Raw genomic sequence first — 21,677 nt, forward strand, 5'->3', positions numbered from 1 at the left:
TCTTGTAGAAATTGGGTCATTTTTTGTTCGTTTTTTGTATTCCATGTTCAGCTGTGTTTTCTATCCAATAAACAACACAAATATACAAAATGTAAACATAGGAAACTATTTATAATAATTCTATTCTGTAAAAGTATTTCATTTCATATAAAAACCATACATGTTTTACACTTTGAAGTTAGGAGCAAAGCAAAGGAGGTAGATTACATGTTACTTGTATATTTTATAGCTTCTGATTTTGTGTCAAATGTAGTTTTTCTAAATGCATGTTTTCCAAATCAAATGTAACCCTAACATCTCGTGAAAGCACCGTAACGCACTTTCCTTCCTGCACCTGCGAGTCTTTCTTCACGCGTTCCAAACCTCTCAGCGCTCTTTTTAACGGACACATCTTTCCTTTCCGAAGCCCTCAAAGCCTCGGCTGCAAAGAGTAATGTTTCCAACCGTACCCTGAGACTGTTATCACCCCGAACACGGAGTGAAACAAATGGGGTCTGCTTCCTGACCTCTCTGTAATTATCCGTTAGCCTGCAGCGCTTCAGATTATCTTCACAACAGAAAGGTGAATTCACAGCTGTTATTTCACCGTGATGGAGCCCTGCTCGCTGGAGAGAGGTTCATTTCTGTTTCAAATCATCCGGGAGAGAGGCGGAAGAAGAAACACGCTTTTAACCCCAACGCAACCATTTGGGAACATTTTGTGTCTTTTTTCAGTCTTGGTTGATTTCTATTCTGTAAACCGTTTGATTTCTTGTCAGTTTTCTAAATAACACTTTAGATTAAGGTACACATATTCACCATCATCTGGTTGTTCATTAACATATTAGAGTCAAACTACTAGCTTATTGGTTATGAACATGACTTTCAAAATAGGTTTGAGTTAGAAACACCACATTTTGAGTTATCTAGACAGAAATAACACTTGTTCATGTCTTGTTACATAAGAACAGATCATAGTGTTATTATGGGAGAATGCCTTATTAGGCCCATATGGAGCATATTGTACAACAACGTCCTTACGTGCAATCAATCAGCACTATTTAGAGCAGGGGTGTCAAACTCAAGGCCCGGGGGCCAAATCCGGCCCACGACTTCATTTCATGTGGCCCACAAGAGCTCTGCAAGAATATAATATGTTTATTATACGGTTACATGCCGCTTTACAGAAGCACGTTGCCCATAAACTACATGTCCCACAATGCATCTCAAACTTTACTTTTTTCTCCGAATTTGACTTTTTTTTCAACATTTCACTATTTTTTCTCAAAATTGTAATTTTTTTTTTCTCCAGAATTTGGCTTTTCTTTTGAAATGTTATTGTAACATTCTCACTGAAGAGACTTGCAATTATTTGCCCTAGACTTCTGCTTTCAGACGTAGTTAATTATGAAGTTATTACCCTATCTGATAATAATCCAATGCAGAGGCAATCATGTAATAACACATATTTTATATATGTTAAATATTTATATATGTATTTTTATACAGTCTTAAAGTTACAACCGGCCCTTTGAGTGCAGCCATAATGCTGATGTGGCCCGCGATAAAATTGAGTTTGACACCCCTGATTTAGAGGGTTATAATTAACTAACTAATGGTTTAGTACTTGTAGAATAAGGTCATGTAGAATAAGGCATTAATAAGTGTTTTATAATGACTAATAAAGAGCCAATATGCTGATAATATGCATGTTAATGGGTTACTTATTTGATGGCTATATATTTTCATTAGATCTTGCCTGTCTGGATTTTTTTGGGGAAAAACTATCATTAATCAGCATAAACGCATAAACGCATAAACGGACTAAATGTATCACCAACATGACGTTTTTATTTTCTGTTCGTTTTAAATGTAAGTGTTTTTGGTGTAAAATGTGATAAAATGACTCCATAAATATTTGAAATTAGACGGAAAAGAGTTGAAAAATATGGAATGCCGTTTAAGCCAAAATTAAATAATTAAATAAATATAAATGTAATGAAATAAAAGTTCCATGAAATAAAATAAATGTGTATTTAAATATATGTATTGCCTCTTCATAGGCATATGTATTTATATATGTATTTATTTAATTATCTATGTATTTATGTATCACTACGACAGTGTTGTGTATCTGCTTCTCAGAGCCGTGTTCACTGTGTGTTTCTTGATCTGCAAAGAGAGGACTCTCAGATTCTCCCACAGAGTCGACTTCAGACTCCTCAAACCATCAGAGAGTCTGAATCCTCTGAGTCAAACTGAGCGGGAAACAAGTCGCTCTGATACTGATTTCATTTTATCATTTGATCAGACAGCGTGGAGTCATCTCATCACAAACTGCACCTCCTGCAGAGCTGCATGTAGTCAAGAGAGATATACTAACTAACATCTGTGAGGTGTAGTAAACAGTCACCTCCTGCAGAGTCACTACCGTACTGTATATGTAAGGTGTGCAGATTCTTACCCGTGCATGTGGTTGATGTTGTGCGGCTCGTAGTGGTATCGGCCCTCGTGGTGCCGCATGTCGATGGGGATGGGGGTGTGGAAGGAGGGGAAGATGTGGTGGTGAGGCGCTGCGAGGAGAAGCAGAGTCAGACATTTGAACCATGAAGCACTTTGTGTGTTAAAAGATATCTGCTCTGGATCACAGGAGAGGAGAGAGGGAGATAAATAAGTCATCAAAAGATCCGCAGAAAATCCTACATCTCCAGACCTCCAGCAGAGCCCCCGACAAAGAGCTCACACACACACACACACACACACACACACACACACACACACACACACACACACACACACACTGCAGGGTCAGCTGTCAACGTTTCTATAAACCGTTTGATTCCTCGTCAGTTTTCTGAATTCTTCTTGTTGTTTCCGTTCATTTATTTATGATCCTTTTTTTCCTGTGTGTTTTCAGGCTCGGAGAGGAACTGTCCTCCTTCTTCTTCTTCTGCTGCTGCTGCTGCTGCTGCTGCTCCACCAGGTGAGAGGATCACAAGGGAATATTACAGTTTTACACGTCTGAAGAGTAAGGGGCAAAGCAAACAATGAACATCTGAGAAAAAGAGGCCGAGATATCCTGACTTTTAAAGCTTAGTTTGCTGCTAACCTCCAAAAACACTGCAAACTACATTTCCCATAATGCAACTTGATAGTGTCTCTACTTTAAAGAGTCCTCTCCTGCTGATGTTCAGGTGTATATCAGTATATAGTGTCTCTACTTTAAAGAGTCCTCTCCTGCTGATGTTCAGGTGTATATCAGGATGTAGTGTCTCTACTTTAAAGAGTCCTCTCCTGCTGATGTTCAGGTGTATATCAGTATGTAGTGTCTCTACTTTAAAGAGTCCTCTCCTGCTGATGTTCAGGTGTATATCAGTGTGTAGTGTCTCTACTTTAAAGAGTCCTCTCCTGCTGATGTTCAGGTGTATATCAGTATGTAGTGTCTCTACTTTAAAGAGTCCTCTCCTGCTGATGTTCAGGTGTATATCAGTATGTAGTGTCTCTACTTTAAAGAGTCCTCTCCTGCTGATGTTCAGGTGTATATCAGTATGTAGTGTCTCTACTTTAAAGAGTCCTCTCCTGCTGATGTTCAGGTGTATATCAGTATGTAGTGTCTCTACTTTAAAGAGTCCTCTCCTGCTGATGTTCAGGTGTATATCAGTATGTAGTGTCTCTACTTTAAAGAGTCCTCTCCTGCTGATGTTCAGGTGTATATCAGTATGTAGTGTCTCTACTTTAAAGAGTCCTCTCCTGCTGATGTTCAGGTGTATATCAGTATGTAGTGTATCTACTTTTAAAGAGTCCTCTCCTGCTGATGTTCAGGTGTATATCAGTATGTAGTGTCTCTACTTTAAAGAGTCCTCTCCTGCTGATGTTCAGGTGTATATCAGTATGTAGTGTCTCTACTTTAAAGAGTCCTCTCCTGCTGATGTTCAGGTGTATATCAGTATGTAGTGTCTCTACTTTAAAGAGTCCTCTCCTGCTGATGTTCAGGTGTATATCAGTATGTAGTGTCTCTACTTTAAAGAGTCCTCTCCTGCTGATGTTCAGGTGTATATCAGTATGTAGTGTCTCTACTTTAAAGAGTCCTCTCCTGCTGATGTTCAGGTGTATATCAGTATGTAGTGTCTCTACTTTAAAGAGTCCTCTCCTGCTGATGTTCAGGTGTATATCAGTATGTAGTGTATCTACTTTAAAGAGTCCTCTCCTGCTGATGTTCAGGTGTATATCAGTATGTAGTGTCTCTACTTTAAAGAGTTCTCTCCTGCTGATGTTCAGGTGTATATCAGTATGTAGTGTCTCTACTTTAAAGAGTCATCTCCTGCTGATGTTCAGGTGTATATCAGTATGTAGTGTCTCTACTTTAAAGAGTCCTCTCCTGCTGATGTTCAGGTGTATATCAGTATGTAGTGTCTCTACTTTAAAGAGTCCTCTCCTGCTGATGTTCAGGTGTATATCAGTATGTAGTGTCTCTACTTTAAAGAGTCCTCTCCTGCTGATGTTCAGGTGTATATCAGTATGTAGTGTCTCTACTTTAAAGAGTCCTCTCCTGCTGATGTTCAGGTGTATATCAGTATGTAGTGTCTCTACTTTAAAGAGTCCTCTCCTGCTGATGTTCAGGTGTATATCAGTATGTAGTGTCTCTACTTTAAAGAGTCCTCTCCTGCTGATGTTCAGGTGTATATCAGTATGTAGTGTCTCTACTTTAAAGAGTCCTCTCCTGCTGATGTTCAGGTGTATATCAGTATGTAGTGTCTCTACTTTAAAGAGTCCTCTCCTGCTGATGTTCAGGTGTATATCAGTGTGTAGTGTCTCTACTTTAAAGAGTCACAAACTGGAAGCTGAGTCACGTTATAAATCCTCCAAACCCCCTTTCTTTGTCCCTGTTAGGACCTGTCTTCCGGCCCCTGAGGGTCCCCCTGAGGGTCCCCCTGAGGGGTTTTGGGGCCTTATTCCATCACTTAGACAGATCCATTGTTGTTCTGCGGCTGAAGAACAAAAGGAAAAGCTCAGGAGGGATCAACAGGTGCATTTACCTGACCCCCTCCCCCCCCCCTCCATTAGTCTCTGCCGGGGGACATGCACTTCCTCTTAGTCAGATCATAATACGTACGAGGCTGATGACACACATTTAGTGTCTGATATCGTCTGAAAGCCAGAGTTATGAGGGAAAGTGGATGTTTTTGGGCTTTCTTTGGTCCCTAGCTGGATGTCCTTTATTTGATATGTTTGTCTTCAAAACGTTGCATTTCTTCGTTTCCCTTTATATTTCTACATCGTATTAACTGTGATTAGTTGTTAAATTAGCCTCTGCAGTCGGCTCGTTAGCTGCTATGATGCTGATAACACACTGATATCGTCTAAAAGCCAGATTCATGAGGGAAAGTGGATGTTTTTGGGAAAGTGGATGTTTTTGGGAAAGTGGATGTTTTTGGGCTTTCTTACGGACCGTCCACACAGCAGCGTTAAAAAAATCTTGAAACGCTTCTGCCCATTCACTTTGAATGGGGTGACGTCACTTTGCCTCACTTTTCGCCGAACTGCATTGTGGGAAGCAGAGCGGAGATTTTCAGGATTTTCAGGATTCAAAGTTGAGCAATGTTCAACTTTTGAAGCTGAGGTGGAAGCGTCAGCCAATCAAATCCCGTTTATGCAAATCTGACAGTTCAAGCGCTAGCCAATCAAACGGCGTGTATGCTGGGAGAGACATACCGCAGGTCATTTCCTCATATTCCAAAACATGGAGGAGAAATTAGCGGTAGGGAATCACCCGGTGCTTTATGACCTGTCCCTATTTACCTACCGGGATACAAACCGGAGGAGCCAGGCATGGAGGGAGGTGGCAGAGACAGTGGTAGGTTTTCTCCTGTTTGGGGAGTTTATATCCAGTTTACTTCGGGCTTTTTTGCTTCGTATGTCGGGGGCGGGAGATTCATGTGATTGGTTGTTCGCAAAAAATCCCCAAGCTTCAGATACGCCCACCTCCAAGATTTTTTTAACGCTGCTGTGTGGACGGGCCGTCACAGATTTTTCCTCAATATGTTGCGTTCAGTTTTCCGGGTTGTTTCAGTTTACATTTCTCACCTTGCATGAACAGATGATGGACCTGCTACAGTAGCATGTGCAGTCCGCTCGTTAGCTCCATATGGACGAGGCTGAAAGCGCACTTTAAGCATATGAATACTACCTGTGGTGCGTCACTCTAAATCTTCCCCCTTTGTTTCCTGTGCAGCCTCTCTCATTAAGGCGTCACAATGATAGTCCTACAGATGCGAAAAGGAACTGGGTCTTTGTTTATCTCCAGTAACTGGGTGAGGGGGGGGTGATATGGATGTTTTTTGGGGGTTGTTGTGACAACGGCTTTAATTCACAGTGTTTTAATTATCTCCCGCCCTCCTCCATCACACGCAGCTAATACACTTTAAGGTAATCACTTAATCTGGACTGTGTGTTAAGCAGAGCTATTAGGAGCGGGGCCATAAATCAGAGAGAGCACTGCGCCGCGGGGCCATCACTCTTTACGCTAACCGCATGCTAACAACATGCTAACAACATGCTAACAACATGCTAACAACGATGCATGGAGCTTATTAGAGAGCCATGATAAGTGAGGCTGCAGCCCAGCATACAGGGGACCAAAGAAAGCCCCAAAAACATCCACTTTCCCCTCATAAATCTGGCTTTTAGACGCAGTGTGTCATCAGCCTCGTAGCAGCTAACGAGCCGACTGCACATGCTAGTTTATCATCTGATCACAGTTAATACGATGTAGAAATATAAAGGGATACGATGAAATGCAACGTTTTGAAATCAAACATATAGTTTTAGGAAACAAAACAAATGACTGCTGATGTTTACTAAAGATCTGCAGGGGAAAGCCGCCTTTTAAAAACAACAACGATGGGTTATTGTACGTCACAGGGACATTTAAAACAGCAGAAAGCGGTCCAGACTATCACCTGAAACATATAAACTACACTTCTTACATGTTGAACCCAAATACCTGTACTTTCTACTTCTTACATTTTGAACTCAAATACCTGTACTTTCTACTTCTTACATGTTGAACACAAATACCTGTACTTTCTACTTCTTACATGTTGAACACAAATACCTGTACTTTCTACTTCTCACATGTTGAACCCAAATACCTGTACTTTCTACTTCTTACATGTTGAACCCAAATACCTGTACTTTCTACTTCTTACATTTTGAACTCAAATACCTGTACTTTCTACTTCTTACATGTTGAACCCAAATACCTGTACTTTCTACTTCTTACATGTTGAACTCAAATACCTGTACTTTCTACTTCTTACATGTTGAACACAAATACCTGTACTTTCTACTTCTTACATGTTGAACACAAATACCTGTACTTTCTACTTCTTACATGTTGAACACTAATACCTGTACTTTCTACTTCTTACATGTTGAACACAAATACCTGTACTTTCTACTTCTTACATGTTGAACCCAAATACCTGTACTTTCTACTTCTTACATGTTGAACACAAATACCTGTACTTTCTACTTCTCACATGTTGAACACAAATACCTGTACTTTCTACTTCTTACATGTTGAACACAAATACCTGTACTTTCTACTTCTTACATTTTGAACCCAAATACCTGTACTTTCTACTTCTCACATGTTGAACCCAAATACCTGTACTTTCTACTTCTTACATGTTGAACACAAATACCTGTACTTTCTACTTCTCACATGTTGAACACAAATACCTGTACTTTCTACTTCTTACATGTTGAACCCAAATACCTGTACTTTCTACTTCTTACATGTTGAACTCAAATACCTGTACTTTCTACTTCTTACATGTTGAACCCAAATACCTGTACTTTCTACTTCTCACATTTCCCAAACAGGCTGGTTCCTTTAGTTTGAATGTGTGTTTGGTGGCGTGATCATTATTATTTAGAGTCATTGCGTGCCTATTGATTTGAACACGATCCGTGTATCCATCATTTCCTGGTCTTCTCTAAAGAAGAGGGACCAATGAAAACGTTGTCATGTTGCCGTTGTTCAGCATGGAAACATTCATTAGCTAACAATGACATTATTGTTCTATTAATATAAAGGGAGGTCAGGTACTCTTTAAAACAGCTGCTAGTTATGGGTACTTTTTACTGAAGTACATTTCAAAGCCCTCTTTACTTTGACTTGAGTAAAGAAGTTTAGTCAGTACTTCTACTTTTACCAGAGTATTTTTAAACACGAGTATCTGAACTTCTACTTGAGTAAAGGATGTGTGTACTTCTACTTGAGTAAAGGATGTGTGTACTTCTGCTTGAGTAAAGGATGTGTGTACTTCTGCTTGAGTAAAGGATGTGTGTACTTCTGCTTGAGTAAAGGATGTGTGTACTTCTGCTTGAGTAAAGGATGTGTGTACTTCTGCTTGAGTAAAGGATGTGTGTACTTCTGCTTGAGTAAAGGATGTGTACTTGTACCCTCTCGGCTGAGGCCAGAAATAGAGTCCTATTTGGGGGAGGTGTGTCCTTAAACGCTGAAATCGCTGAAGCAGGAGGCGCTGTTTCCTCACCCTGAAACTCCCCCGACTCCCACATTTATTTCACTGTGTGTGACATTGTGCTGCCGTGCATTATATCCAGCGACCCCCCCCCCAGCGACCCCCCCCCCCCTCTGACGCAGCTGCAGAGGTCAGAAACTCCCTCAAAAGGGAAAGAAAACACTGAAATCATCCGACACACCCTACAACTTCCTGTCCGTCCCTTCATATTAAAAGCCCCCAAAAAACAACAAAAACTGCATTTTATTTTGCATAAAACTCTCTCTCTGTCTTGTATTAATTATACCAACTTGATTTGAGTTGCATTATAAAGTCTGCACACGTGAATGTGATTGGACGATGACACCAAAATAAAAATAGGTTGCTTATCAGCTCGTTAAATTAAAGTTGTGCGTTTAAAAAAAACACATTTTCTGGTACACTCCATAGTAACTCTCCCAAAAGATCTGGTCCACTACTTAACCTGAGATATTTCTCAGTAAACATTTAAAAAGTAGAATGTAAAGGTAGCAACTAGACTTCCTGTCCGCCTTAATTACAAAAAAGTCTCACAGAAACTGAACATGTGATCGTTTCACTAATTAAGGTCATGCATAAAACAAGAGACACAGCTTTTGGACTTTACTTTCCCCGATATGTTTGTTTTCCTCAATATCTCTCAGTTTTACTCATTTAGAACGTACAAGCTAGGTCTGATTTAATATGTTATTGATATACTGATGCATGTTTACCTATAGCCACTCAAAGAGGTGTGTAACAGTATTACAAATAAAACATTTAGAGACGTTTCAGACTTGTGTTTCTGCAGAAGTCTCTCGGGCATAAAACACAAAAGAAATCCGAGCTAAAACACTGCCCTGACCCTCGCACGCACGCACGCACGCACGCACGCACGCACGCACGCACGCACACACACACACACACGCACACAGACACGCACGCACACACACACACACACACACACACAGACACGCACGCACACACACACACACACACACACACACACACACACACACACACACACGCACACACACTCACACACACTCACACACACACACACACACACACACACACACACACACACACACACACACACACACACACACACACACACACACACACACACACACACACACACACACACACACTCTCCAGAACGACCTGAACAATAGAGGTAGATGTGGGAGCCGTCTTGAGGAAACAAAGAGACTAACGGGCGGAGAAGTGACTCTTTCATCCTGATGAACCCTCTCCAGCTCAAAGAGCTTTTATAAACACATGAAATGGTTCCTCTTCTTCATAGGGACACACATTTAAACTTTAAGGCAGAGAGAGTGCATGTGGACGATGTTTTCCAGCGTGACTCAGCAGAAAATGACACAGTGTTTTGACGTCGCTCACCACTAAGGTACACAGCTGCTCAGGGGTCAGAAGGCTTTTCATCCAGAGAGAAAGCGTCTCGTAAACACACTGAAGGTGGAGGAAGAAGCTCCCTGTGATCAAAGAGCTCTCTGCAGAAGCCATGCAAACAGATAAACACCTGTGATACAGCCATGAAGACCCTCCCAAAGGACCTCAGATGTGATACAGCCATGAAGACCCTCCCAAAGGACCTCATGTGATTCAGCCATGAAGACCTTCCCAAAGGACCTCAGATGTGATACAGCCATGAAGACCCTCCCAAAGGACCTCAGATGTGATACAGCCATGAAGACCCTCCCAAAGGACCTCATGTGATACAGCCGTGAAGACCTTCCCAAAGGACCTCAGATGTGATACAGCCATGAAGACCCTCCCAAAGGACCTCAGATGTGATACAGCCATGAAGACCTTCCCAAAGGACCTCAGATGTGATACAGCCATGAAGACCTTCCCAAAGGACCTCAGATGTGATACAGCCATGAAGACCTTCCCAAAGGACCTCAGATGTGATACAGCCATGAAGACCTTCCCAAAGGACCTCAGATGTGATACAGCCATGAAGACCCTCCCAAAGGACCTCAGATGTGATACAGCCATGAAGACCTTCCCAAAGGACCTCAGATGTGATACAGCCATGAAGACCCTCCCAAAGGACCTCAGATGTGATTCAGCCATGAAGACCTTCCCAAATGACCTCAGATGTGATACAGCCATGAAGACCCTCCCAAAGGACCTCAGATGTGATACAGCCATGAAGACCTTCCCAAAGGACCTCAGATGTGATACAGCCATGAAGACCTTCCCAAAGGACCTCAGATGTGATACAGCCATGAAGACCCTCCCAAAGGACCTCAGATGTGATACAGCCATGAAGACCTGCCCAAAGGACCTCAGATGTGATACAGCCATGAAGACCCTCCCAAAGGACCTCAGATGTGATACAGCCGTGAAGACCTTCCCAAAGGACCTCAGATGTGATACAGCCATGAAGACCTTCCCAAAGGACCTCAGATGTGATACAGCCGTGAAGACCTTCCCAAAGGACCTCAGATGTGATACAGCCGTGAAGACCTTCCCAAAGGACCTCAGATGTGATACAGCCGTGAAGACCTTCCCAAAGGACCTCAGTTGTGATACAGCCGTGAAGACCTTCCCAAAGGACCTCAGGTGTGATACAGCCGTGAAGACCTTCCCAAAGGACCTCAGATGTGATACAGCCGTGAAGACCTTCCCAAAGGACCTCAGATGTGATACAGCCGTGAAGACCTTCCCAAAGGACCTCAGATGTGATACAGCCGTGAAGACCTTCCCAAAGGACCTCAGATGTGATACAGCCGTGAAGACCTTCCCAAAGGACCTCAGATGTGATACAGCCATGAAGACCCTCCCAAAGGACCTCAGATGTGATACAGCCATGAAGACCTTCCCAAAGGACCTCAGATGTGATACAGCCATGAAGACCTTCCCAAAGGACCTCAGATATGATACAGCCATGAAGACCTTCCCAAAGGACCTCAGATGTGATACAGCCATGAAGACCCTCCCAAAGGACCTCAGATGTGATACAGCCATGAAGACCCTCCCAAAGGACCTCAGATGTGATACAGCCATGAAGACCCTCCCAAAGGACCTCAGATGTGATACAGCCATGAAGACCTTCCCAAAGGACCTCAGATGTGATACAGCCGTGAAGACCTTCCCAAAGGACCTCAGATGTGATACAGCCACGAAGACCCTCCCAAAGGACCTCAGATGTGATACAGCCACGAAGACCCTCCCAAAGGACCTCAGATGTGATACAGCCACGAAGACCCTCCCAAAGGACCTCAGATGTGATACAGCCATGAAGACCTTCCCAAAGGACCTCAGATGTGATACAGCCATGAAGACCTTCCCAGAGGACCTCAGATGTGATACAGCCTTGAAGACCTTCCCAAAGGACCTCAGATGTGATACAGCCGTGAAGACCTTCCCAAAGGACCTCAGATGTGATACAGCCACGAAGACCTTCCCAGAGGACCTCAGATGTGATACAGCCTTGAAGACCTTCCCAAAGGACCTCAGATGTGATACAGCCGTGAAGACCTTCCCAAAGGACCTCAGATGTGATACAGCCACGAAGACCTTCCCAAAGGACCTCAGATGTGATACAGCCACGAAGACCCTCCCAAAGGACCTCAGATGTGATACAGCCACGAAGACCCTCCCAAAGGACCTCAGATGTGATACAGCCATGAAGACCTTCCCAAAGGACCTCAGATGTGATACAGCCATGAAGACCTTCCCAAAGGACCTCAGATGTGATACAGCCATGAAGACCTTCCCAAAGGACCTCAGATGTGATACAGCCATGAAGACCTTCCCAAAGGACCTCACCTGTGATACAGCCATGAAGACCTTCCCAAAGGACCTCAGATGTGATACAGCCACGAAGACCTTCCCAAAGGACCTCACCTGTGATACAGCCATGAAGACCTTCCCAAAGGACCTCAGATGTGATACAGCCATGAAGACCCTCCCAAAGGACCTCAGAAAACTCTCCAACGTCACCAGCGTACAAAAACATGATCTTCTGATGCAGAGAACTAACAATATAGGGAGGAATAAGGACGGCTTGACAACACATCCTTCTATTTGCGTTAAATTAATTGATTAAAAGCACTTTTTTAAAGAGGAATTAAAAGATAAAGTGACTCAACAGACCCTAACCCAGATTGCATTGAAAACCAGACGAGTTTTAACTATATTTGTGTATTAAAAACAGTGGGTAAAGAAGTGTCACAGTGACATTTAAAACAGCAGAAAGCGGTCTAGACTATCACCTGGAACCTGCACATCATTCAGCAGCTCCAAATAATAATTTAAAATACACTTATTGACAATAAAGTTGTGAGTAAACTGTCTAAAGACGTGATTTACTTAAAGTAACACATGAATGTTCCTCACTGCCTTTGCAGCACTGATATTGACCCCAAACAACATAATGTCATTTTCTGGTTTGTCTACGTGTTTTGTGCAGACTTTGTTTCCCTGCATCTAAACTCAGTGAAAAGTCCCTTTAGGACCTTTAATAAGCTCCGTGGAGCAGAAACACGCCCCGGAGGAGCATTGATCCTCCTCCTCCCCCTCCTCACTGACCCCTGACCCCCACATTCAGAGCCTGAATGGGGGCCACAAAGCTGATAAAGTGCTGAGCTTTGGAGAGTAGAAGAAGAGGAGGAGGAGAATTCAACGTGCAAACAAAAGCAGGAACTTTTCCCAGTTGGAGACGAGAAATAGTCCCAAAGCCGTCTCGTGTTCCCGAAGCGCCGTCAAAAGACCTCAAATGTGTGTGTCCGTGCAGCCTGATGACAACTAGGGATGCCAGAAACTGACCATGATCAAAATCGAAAATCGGACAGGCCTGGCGAATATTAATCGATTATTCGACAACACCCCCCCCCCGTATTTTCGCAGAGCTTGCATTGGACTTCATTTGCACTTCTCAGTTCGAAGTAGTTCCACGAGGAACTCTTCTGTGGACGTGCCGCTCTGTTCATCTTTAGTGGTGTTCTCACTGTTCTGTCGCCAATAAATCAATCGCACGTGTGACGGAGAGAGGTGGGGGGGGGGTCGGATTTGGGGGGTCACTGTCTGCACTCTGCGCTGCTGGCTTCCTCCAAGTTTACAGTAAAACAAACTGGTGGTGTGATCAATGGTCATTTACAATTATTAATACTATTACTATTATTAGCATTAGTCTATATTTTGGTTGAAACCAAACCAGGAAAAAAAAGAAAAACATAAATATTAATAAAAAAATATATAAATAAAATCTAATTTTAAAAATAATCTTCGATTATGGAGACTGTAACGAATAATCGAATAATCGCTGGCATCCCTAATTACAACGATCCGTCTCTAACTAGTTTCCTGAACACACACACACACACACACACACACACACACACACACACACACACACACACACACACACACACACACTTTAAAATCAGCGTGTTTCCTTTAATGAACACTGAAAGCACTGCGTGTTTGCTTGGTTTGATTGTAGCATCGTTTAGCGCGTTAGCACGGTTTAAATGTGCAGATTAACAGATCTCCATCCCCTTACTGCGCATGTAGTAATGCTAAGATGCTACGTCACAAAGACAACATGTGGATCTGTTTTAGCTCGTTATTCTGACATTCTGACCCTTAAATCTGAAGAAACATGACTTTCTCCCCACGTTTGAAGCACGATGCGTGGACAACGTTGATGTGGAAAGCAACATGCAGTCGATATGTTCAGTCTCTCCGAACACAAACAGGTTCATGTGCTCATCAACGCCAGATTAGTTTTTAAAATGACTGGAAATATCGTGCTGTTTCTTCATAACTCACAGCAGGGGGGGTCTACTTTCTCTGATTAGGAAAGTAGATCCGGCGTGAGTAGATCATTACTCCCACGCTAACACACATCCTGCTGCTAACATAACTCATTTGACTTTTAATCAACATAGGGTATAACAGGAGAGAACTCTTTAAAGTAGAGACACTACATACTGATATACACCTGAACATCAGCAGGAGAGGACTCTTTAAAGTAGAGACACTACATACTGATATACACCTGAACATCAGCAGGAGAGAACTCTTTAAAGTAGAGACACTACATACTGATATACACCTGAACATCAGCAGGAGAGGACTCTTTAAAGTAGAGCCACTACATACTGATATACACCTGAACATCAGCAGGAGAGGACTCTTTAAAGTAGAGACACTACATACTGATATACACCTGAACATCAGCAGGAGAGGACTCTTTAAAGTAGAGACACTACATACTGATATACACCTGAACATCAGCAGGAGAGGACTCTTTAAAGTAGAGTCACTACATACTGATATACACCTGAACATCAGCAGGAGAGGACTCTTTAAAGGAGAGACACTACATACTGATATACACCTGAACATCAGCAGGAGAGGACTCTTTAAAGTAGAGACACTACATACTGATATACACCTGAACATCAGCAGGAGAGGACTCTTTAAAGTAGAGACACTACATACTGATATACACCTGAACATCAGCAGGAGAGGACTCTTTAAAGGAGAGACACTAGACAGGAAAGGGCCCCTTTAACAGGTTTAAAGATTTAAACTCTGAGTGTTTTTTCTCACGCGCCGGCTTTGATTTCAGCTAATTAGCTCTTATTGCTAATCTCCAGCTGCTTTCTGTGGTACTTACAAGGCCATTAGAGCGCCTCTTCACGTTTCACTGGGACGCAGCAGCTGCTTCACACACTCCTGTCACACACACACCTCCAGTCGGTCACACACACCTCCAGTCGGTCACACACACCTCCAGTCGCTCACACACACCTCCACTGAGAGGCTGAAGCAACATGCAGTCATTCTGTTTTCCAGACGCTGAGGTCGTGTCCCTAAACGTAGCAGGAGGTTTGTGTTGTGTTTGTGTTGGAGGTTCAAAGGCCTTAATCTGAAGCTTTACAGTTACTTTACGTCTCTCTGTGCACCATGAGGGGCTCTCTGGCTGCACAACGAGCTGATTAAACACCAAGATACTCTCATTATTCTGGGTTTCTCACTCAGAACGGCTCAAGAAAGACCCCAAAATCAAACCAAAAATATGCAAAATGACTAAAAATAGATGCAACATTTGAATTAGACCTCCTTTACCTTTACACTGTTCACTTACCGCTCTATAAAGTGAGCATCCTTGGATCATTTCTACGTATTGTGTCACTAAACATGCAGAAAACTCGCTTTTTAATAAGATCGCAGGCAAAAAGTGAGTTTTAATGTGGAAATTAAGGGAAAAATGTGTGTTTTTTTTTACTAATAATTGACATAATCTCAGTTTCCCAGACACACACACACACACACTCACACACACTCACACTCACACACACACACACACACACACACACTCACACACACACACACACACACACACTCACACACACACTACACTCCACACACTCACACACACACTCACACTCACACACACACCACACACACACACACACTCACACACACACACACACACACACACACACACACACACCACACACACCACACACACACACACACACACACACCACACACACACACACTCACACACACACTCACACACCACACACTCTTTGTAAACATTTAGTTTGATGACTTTCCAAGATGCCCCCCCCCTCTCTTTATAACTCCTCGTTAGATAAAGACATATTTATTTTCTGCAGACGCGTCATTAAGGGAACTCGTGGCCTAGATAGCATGCTCACATATAGAGAGAGAGAGACTGGGAACATATTCAGATTGATTCTGGATCACCTCACACCTATCAATAAGTGCATGTTCCATCAGGGAAGCACACTCACACTTTGTTTTACATCTGAATAAAGTCATGTTGCATCTCTTTGTGGTCATGTGATCATTGTCATGTGACATACACAGCTGATCAGTCATGTGACTATGTGATTCTGTGGAAGTTCAGCATCCATCACTAGAAGAGACTAAAATCTGTTGTTTTTGTGGCTTATTTGATCATTTCCCTTTACCTGTGTCCAGAGACATTTAGCCTGTTAGCTTCGACTCCCCCCCCTCAGCAGAAAGACCGTCAGGGGGGGAGGAGTCAGGGGGGAGGCAGGGGGGGAGGAGTCAGGGGGAGGCAGGGGGGAGTCAGGGGGGGAGGAGTCAGGGGGAGGCAGGGGGGAGTCAGGGGGGGAGGCATCAATCTCCCTCTGCAGGACGGATGTTAGCGGCCTGCAGAAACCCTCCATCAAACTGTTAGCTGTGGCCTACTTTACACACACACACACACACACACACACACACACACACACACACACACACACACACACACACACACACACACACACACACACACACACACACACACACACACACACACACACACACACACACACACACACACACACACACACACACACACACACACACACACACACACACACACACACACACACACACACACACACACACACACACACAGGTATCTGAGGAGGGGGGTCAGGACAGGAATAACTGCATATTAATTAGAGAAACTAATGGCACTACTAGTTGTAGAATAACATTTTTCACGTGAGAAAACAAAGAAACGCCGCAAATTAGAGCCGAAAGCAGCAGAAATATTCAGTTTTGTATCATTCAAAACCCACAAGACACATCCAATTAGAGATGAGACGTCCACAATATTCACTTTACTATCATTTGAAACCACAGAAAATATTGAATTAGAGCTCAAACCACCAGAATATTCAGTTTGATATCATTTCAAACCAAGACAGGCTGCTACTCAGAGCTGAAACCTCAAAGATATTCATTTTACTATCATTTGAAACCCCAGAAAATGTTAAATTAGAGCTGAAACCACCAGAATATATACTTAACTATCATTTAAAACCAATTGAAACAGCAAATTAGAGCTCAAACCACCTACATATTCATGTAACCATCACTTATAACTCCCAGAAAAACTCTAATTAGAGCTCAAACCACCAACACATTCACTTTACTATCATTTAAAACCAAAAACAACTTCATACCAGCTCTGAAGATCATTTCAAACTCTAAATGGACCTTAAAGTGTGTCAAAAAGGACCCTTTGCACCTGAAAAGTCCTGAGAACGAACTCAGAAACCTTCCCCTGCAGACGAAGAGCATGCAACATGTCAGAAAGCTCCAGAACAGTCTTTAATTAAACATATTTAATCCACAATTATCTGTATTTTCTGTGCATTTCCTCTCAAAAAGAGCCGTATTTCCATTTGAAACCCTGCAGAAGTCACCTCACTGGAGGCACGGCGTTATATATAAATATATTTATACATGATGGATATTTTAGCAAAAGGCAATAACTCTAAATCTAACCAACGCCACGGAAATCAGATTTGACCCCCGCCTTAAAGAGAAGTCTTATATGTATAAAAACAGAGGGGGATTTAATCCTCGGAGACGAAGGGAACGACACATGCATCAATATTTTCTGAATACTGCTTATTACCCACAATCCCCGGGACGGCTTAATGTGCAGACAGATGCACGCTGTCACAGGAAATACAAACGCTCATCTGAATCTATTAACCAGGCAGCCACACACACACACACACACACACACACACACACACACACACACACACACACACACACACACACACACACACACACACACACACACACAGGTATCTGAGGAGGGGGGTCAGGACAGGAATAACTGCATATTAATTAGAGAAATTAATCGCACTACTAGTTGTAGAATAACATTTTCCACGTGTGAAAACAAAGAAACGCTGCAGAATTATTTAGTTTTATATCAGTTAAGACCCCCAAGAAACATCCAATTAGACCTGAAACCTCCCAAATATTAACTTTACTATAATTTAAAACCAATAAAACCATCGAATTAGAGCTCAAACCACCTAAATATTCATGTTTCTATCACTTCTAACTCGCTGTCACAGGAAATACAAACGCTCATCTGAATCTATTAACCAGGCAGCAACACACACACACACACACACACACACACACACACACACCACACACACACACACACACACACACACACACACACACACACACACACACACACACACACACACACACCACACACACACACACACACACACACACACACACACACACACACACACCACACACACACACACACACACACACACACACACACACACACACACACACCAACCTGTCCTCTGCCAGGGGCCGCTTGTTGGCTTTTTAGGGGCCAAGAAGTCCCGGTGCCAGAGCTTTATTCCCCCCTCTTCACGGGGACGTTTGATTGGAGCACCTGGGTCCATCCAGTGCTTCTCGTTATACCAACACAGCCCTATTTCCAGAGCCCTCTCACCCCCCTCTGCTGGGAGCTGCTGAATGATAAATGGTCCTATTAGCAGGCCAGATTGTTAAAGTGTGATACAACAACTCCCCCCTCCTCGCTGTAAATAAATATGTGCAAACAACATATTAAAACTCGGCATTAAACGTGTGCTTGGGAAGTGCCGGGGATAAATAACATGGCTTCTGACAGGGAGTAAAGGGAGATATATACGAGGGTTCAAGGCCTGAATATTCACTTATCAGCCACATGGCCTCAGGAATAATAATAATGCATATTACGCCCGTAAGTAATCGCTGTGTCACCGCGCCGCTATCTGATTGGTCGACGGCGTGTTTGTTTAAGATTAAAACACGGGGGAGGAAGAGTTATGGAGGAGGGGAGGTGGGGTTTAGTTTTTATTTTAAGGGCCAGGGGAGATTAAAGAGTCAGGGGCTAGGATTGGAAATGGAGAATGTGTTGAATATACAACGAGTTGGAGCGAGATGAGGTCACAGCGGGGGTCCCGGGGTTTATACTGTCGTGTTCCTGTGTTTAAATAAAGGTTTTATTATCAACTCACCAGAGCAGGTACTCCTTCAGCGATGACTTCGAACTAACTTTGAGATTTCATGAATAAAATACCAAGTAAGTAAGAAAAACTTCAGAGCTGAAACCTCCACCATGCAAAACAATAATAAAAAGCCAATTAAAGCTGAAATCTGTTAAATATTCATTTAAAACCAGGAGAAGCATCCAATTAGAGCCAAACAGTCCGTTTTCTATCATTTAAAACCAAGATAAACACATTTAAAAAGCTCAAACCTCCAGATTCTCTAGTTTTCAATCCATTCAAACCAAGAAAAATCTGCTAATTAGAGCTGAAAATCTCCACAAAATTCAACATCTAAGCAAAAGAAAATATCAAATAAGAGCTGAAACCTATTAAATATGTATTTTACTATCATTTCAAAACCCTACAAACAACTAATTAGAGCCTTCAAAATACGCTGTTTTCTATAATTGTAAACAAAAAAAGCATCAAATTAGAGCTCGAACATTCAAAAATTCAGCTTTCTATCAATTAAAGCCAAAAAACCTGTCAATTAGAGCTCAAACCTCCAGTTTCCCACCACGTCAAACCAAGAAAAGCTGCACATTCTCACATTTAGAGCTTAAACCCCCACATATTTTGCTCAAAACTCATATTTTGCAATGCTTTAAACAGATAATCAGCTGTTTCTGCACACCGCACTGATTCCTGCTGCAGAGAGCACGGGGTAGAGATGCAGCTTTGTTCAAATACACCCGTAACACGTGGATCTCCCCCCGTTAGTGGTACTTCTCCCACTTTGTTCTTTAACGAGTGTCTGTACCTCCGTTACGTCCAAATCTCACGTTCAATTTGCATTTCAAAGTCGAGCCGTCACTCTGCATCTCTGTCGTCTAAAGTCTCTGGAGGTGTGTGAGCCTCGTTATACCAGCTTTCATCACACACACACACACTCTGACATCTATCAACGATATTGTGTGTGTGTGTGTGTGTGTGTGTGTGTGTGTGTGTGTGTGTGTGTGTGTGTGTGTGTGTGTGTGTGTGTGTGTGTGTGTGTGTGTGTGTGTGTGTGTGTCACTGTCATGTTCTGATCAGTGCTACCGCTCACACACTCAACGCTCTTTACACTAAAGCGACCCTAAAAACTGCTTTTTACAGTTTTGTATTTTTAAATGTTCTCATTTCCTCTGAAGGGATCATGACTTTGCTTCTGAAAATATTAGAATATTTATTCAATTTTAATTATTTTTCTAATTCTTTTATTTATCTTGAAAAATGTGGAACTTTTATCACTTTTTAATCTTAAAATATTGGAATTCTTTTAATAAAATAAAGTAGTTTTCTTGCAATTTTCTAATTTAATTTAAATAATTGTATAATATTATTTGATTCAAATGAATACTTCGCATTTTTGCATTGGCTACTTTTACTGTTAACACTTAACATGCAGGACCGTGTCTTCACTTCTTTAAAGTCCGCGGTGTGTTTAGGATTCCTGTCAGCGAGTCGCCTCTGAGGCCCGAGGACCCTCCTCTCTCACATTCATATTTAATGTGTGTGTGTGCGTGTGCGTGTGTGTGTGCGTGTGCGTGTGCATGTGTGTGTGTGTGTGTGCGTGTGTGTGTGTGTGTGTGTGTTACCTGGAGTCTCTGAGGGTTTCTTGTGCAGCTCGGGGAATCCGCTGCCGTCCATCTTGTCCTTCCTCTCCGAGGCTCTCGATGTCTCCATGTCCAAAGTAAAAACGCTCTCTGTGGAAACACAAAGACACGTTATAGAGCTGAGGAAGAGGAAGAGGATGAAGACTCTTCAGCGTTCAGAGCACTCAGAGTTTAAACACACTTCAGTGAAGAACACACACCTTTCAGAGAGGCTGGAAACCCCTTTCTCTCCAATCATCATTACACATTTCCGTAGATCCACTTATACGTGCAGCTCTGCAGGGAATGCACGACATAAAAGTGCATTTTCTAAATATTCTGGATTATTCTTGGAGTGTGTTTGACTTTCTATCCAAAAACAGGGCTCTTTTTTTTGCATTATGAGTTCATTTTCTGATAGTTTTCTATATTAATGTCTTTAAAAAGCGTGGGAGAAATATAGGAGAATTTCCACGGCAGTTCCTCAGAGTCAAAGGAAGTGTGTTTCAACATCTTAAAACCTAAAAGGCCCTAAAATAACAATATAAATACAAAATCTGCACATTTTAAACTGGATTTGATCAGACACAGTTCGTATAAAACTCCTTGTAGTAAAAACTTGAGAAATTATTTTGTATTTGCTTTAAATTATCGAAAAATTCTGACCTTTTTTATTTAAA

At 42.3% G+C, this 21,677-nt stretch overlaps 1 protein-coding gene across 1 annotated transcript in view; it reads right to left on the reverse strand.

Annotated features, from left to right (window-relative positions):
* The window catches only part of LOC117486814 (zinc finger protein GLI2-like), a 47,078-nt gene extending 25,990 nt beyond the window's left edge, over window positions 1-21,088 (reverse strand). The window contains 2 exon segments of the mRNA XM_034135374.1: window positions 2,444-2,552; window positions 21,001-21,088. Of these exon segments, the coding sequence (XP_033991265.1) occupies window positions 2,444-2,552; window positions 21,001-21,088 (197 nt within the window).
* Window positions 21,089-21,677: the final 589 nt, after the last annotated feature.

Source organism: Trematomus bernacchii, unplaced genomic scaffold, assembly GCF_902827165.1.
Source record: "Trematomus bernacchii unplaced genomic scaffold, fTreBer1.1, whole genome shotgun sequence".
Lineage (NCBI taxonomy): Eukaryota > Metazoa > Chordata > Actinopteri > Perciformes > Nototheniidae > Trematomus > Trematomus bernacchii.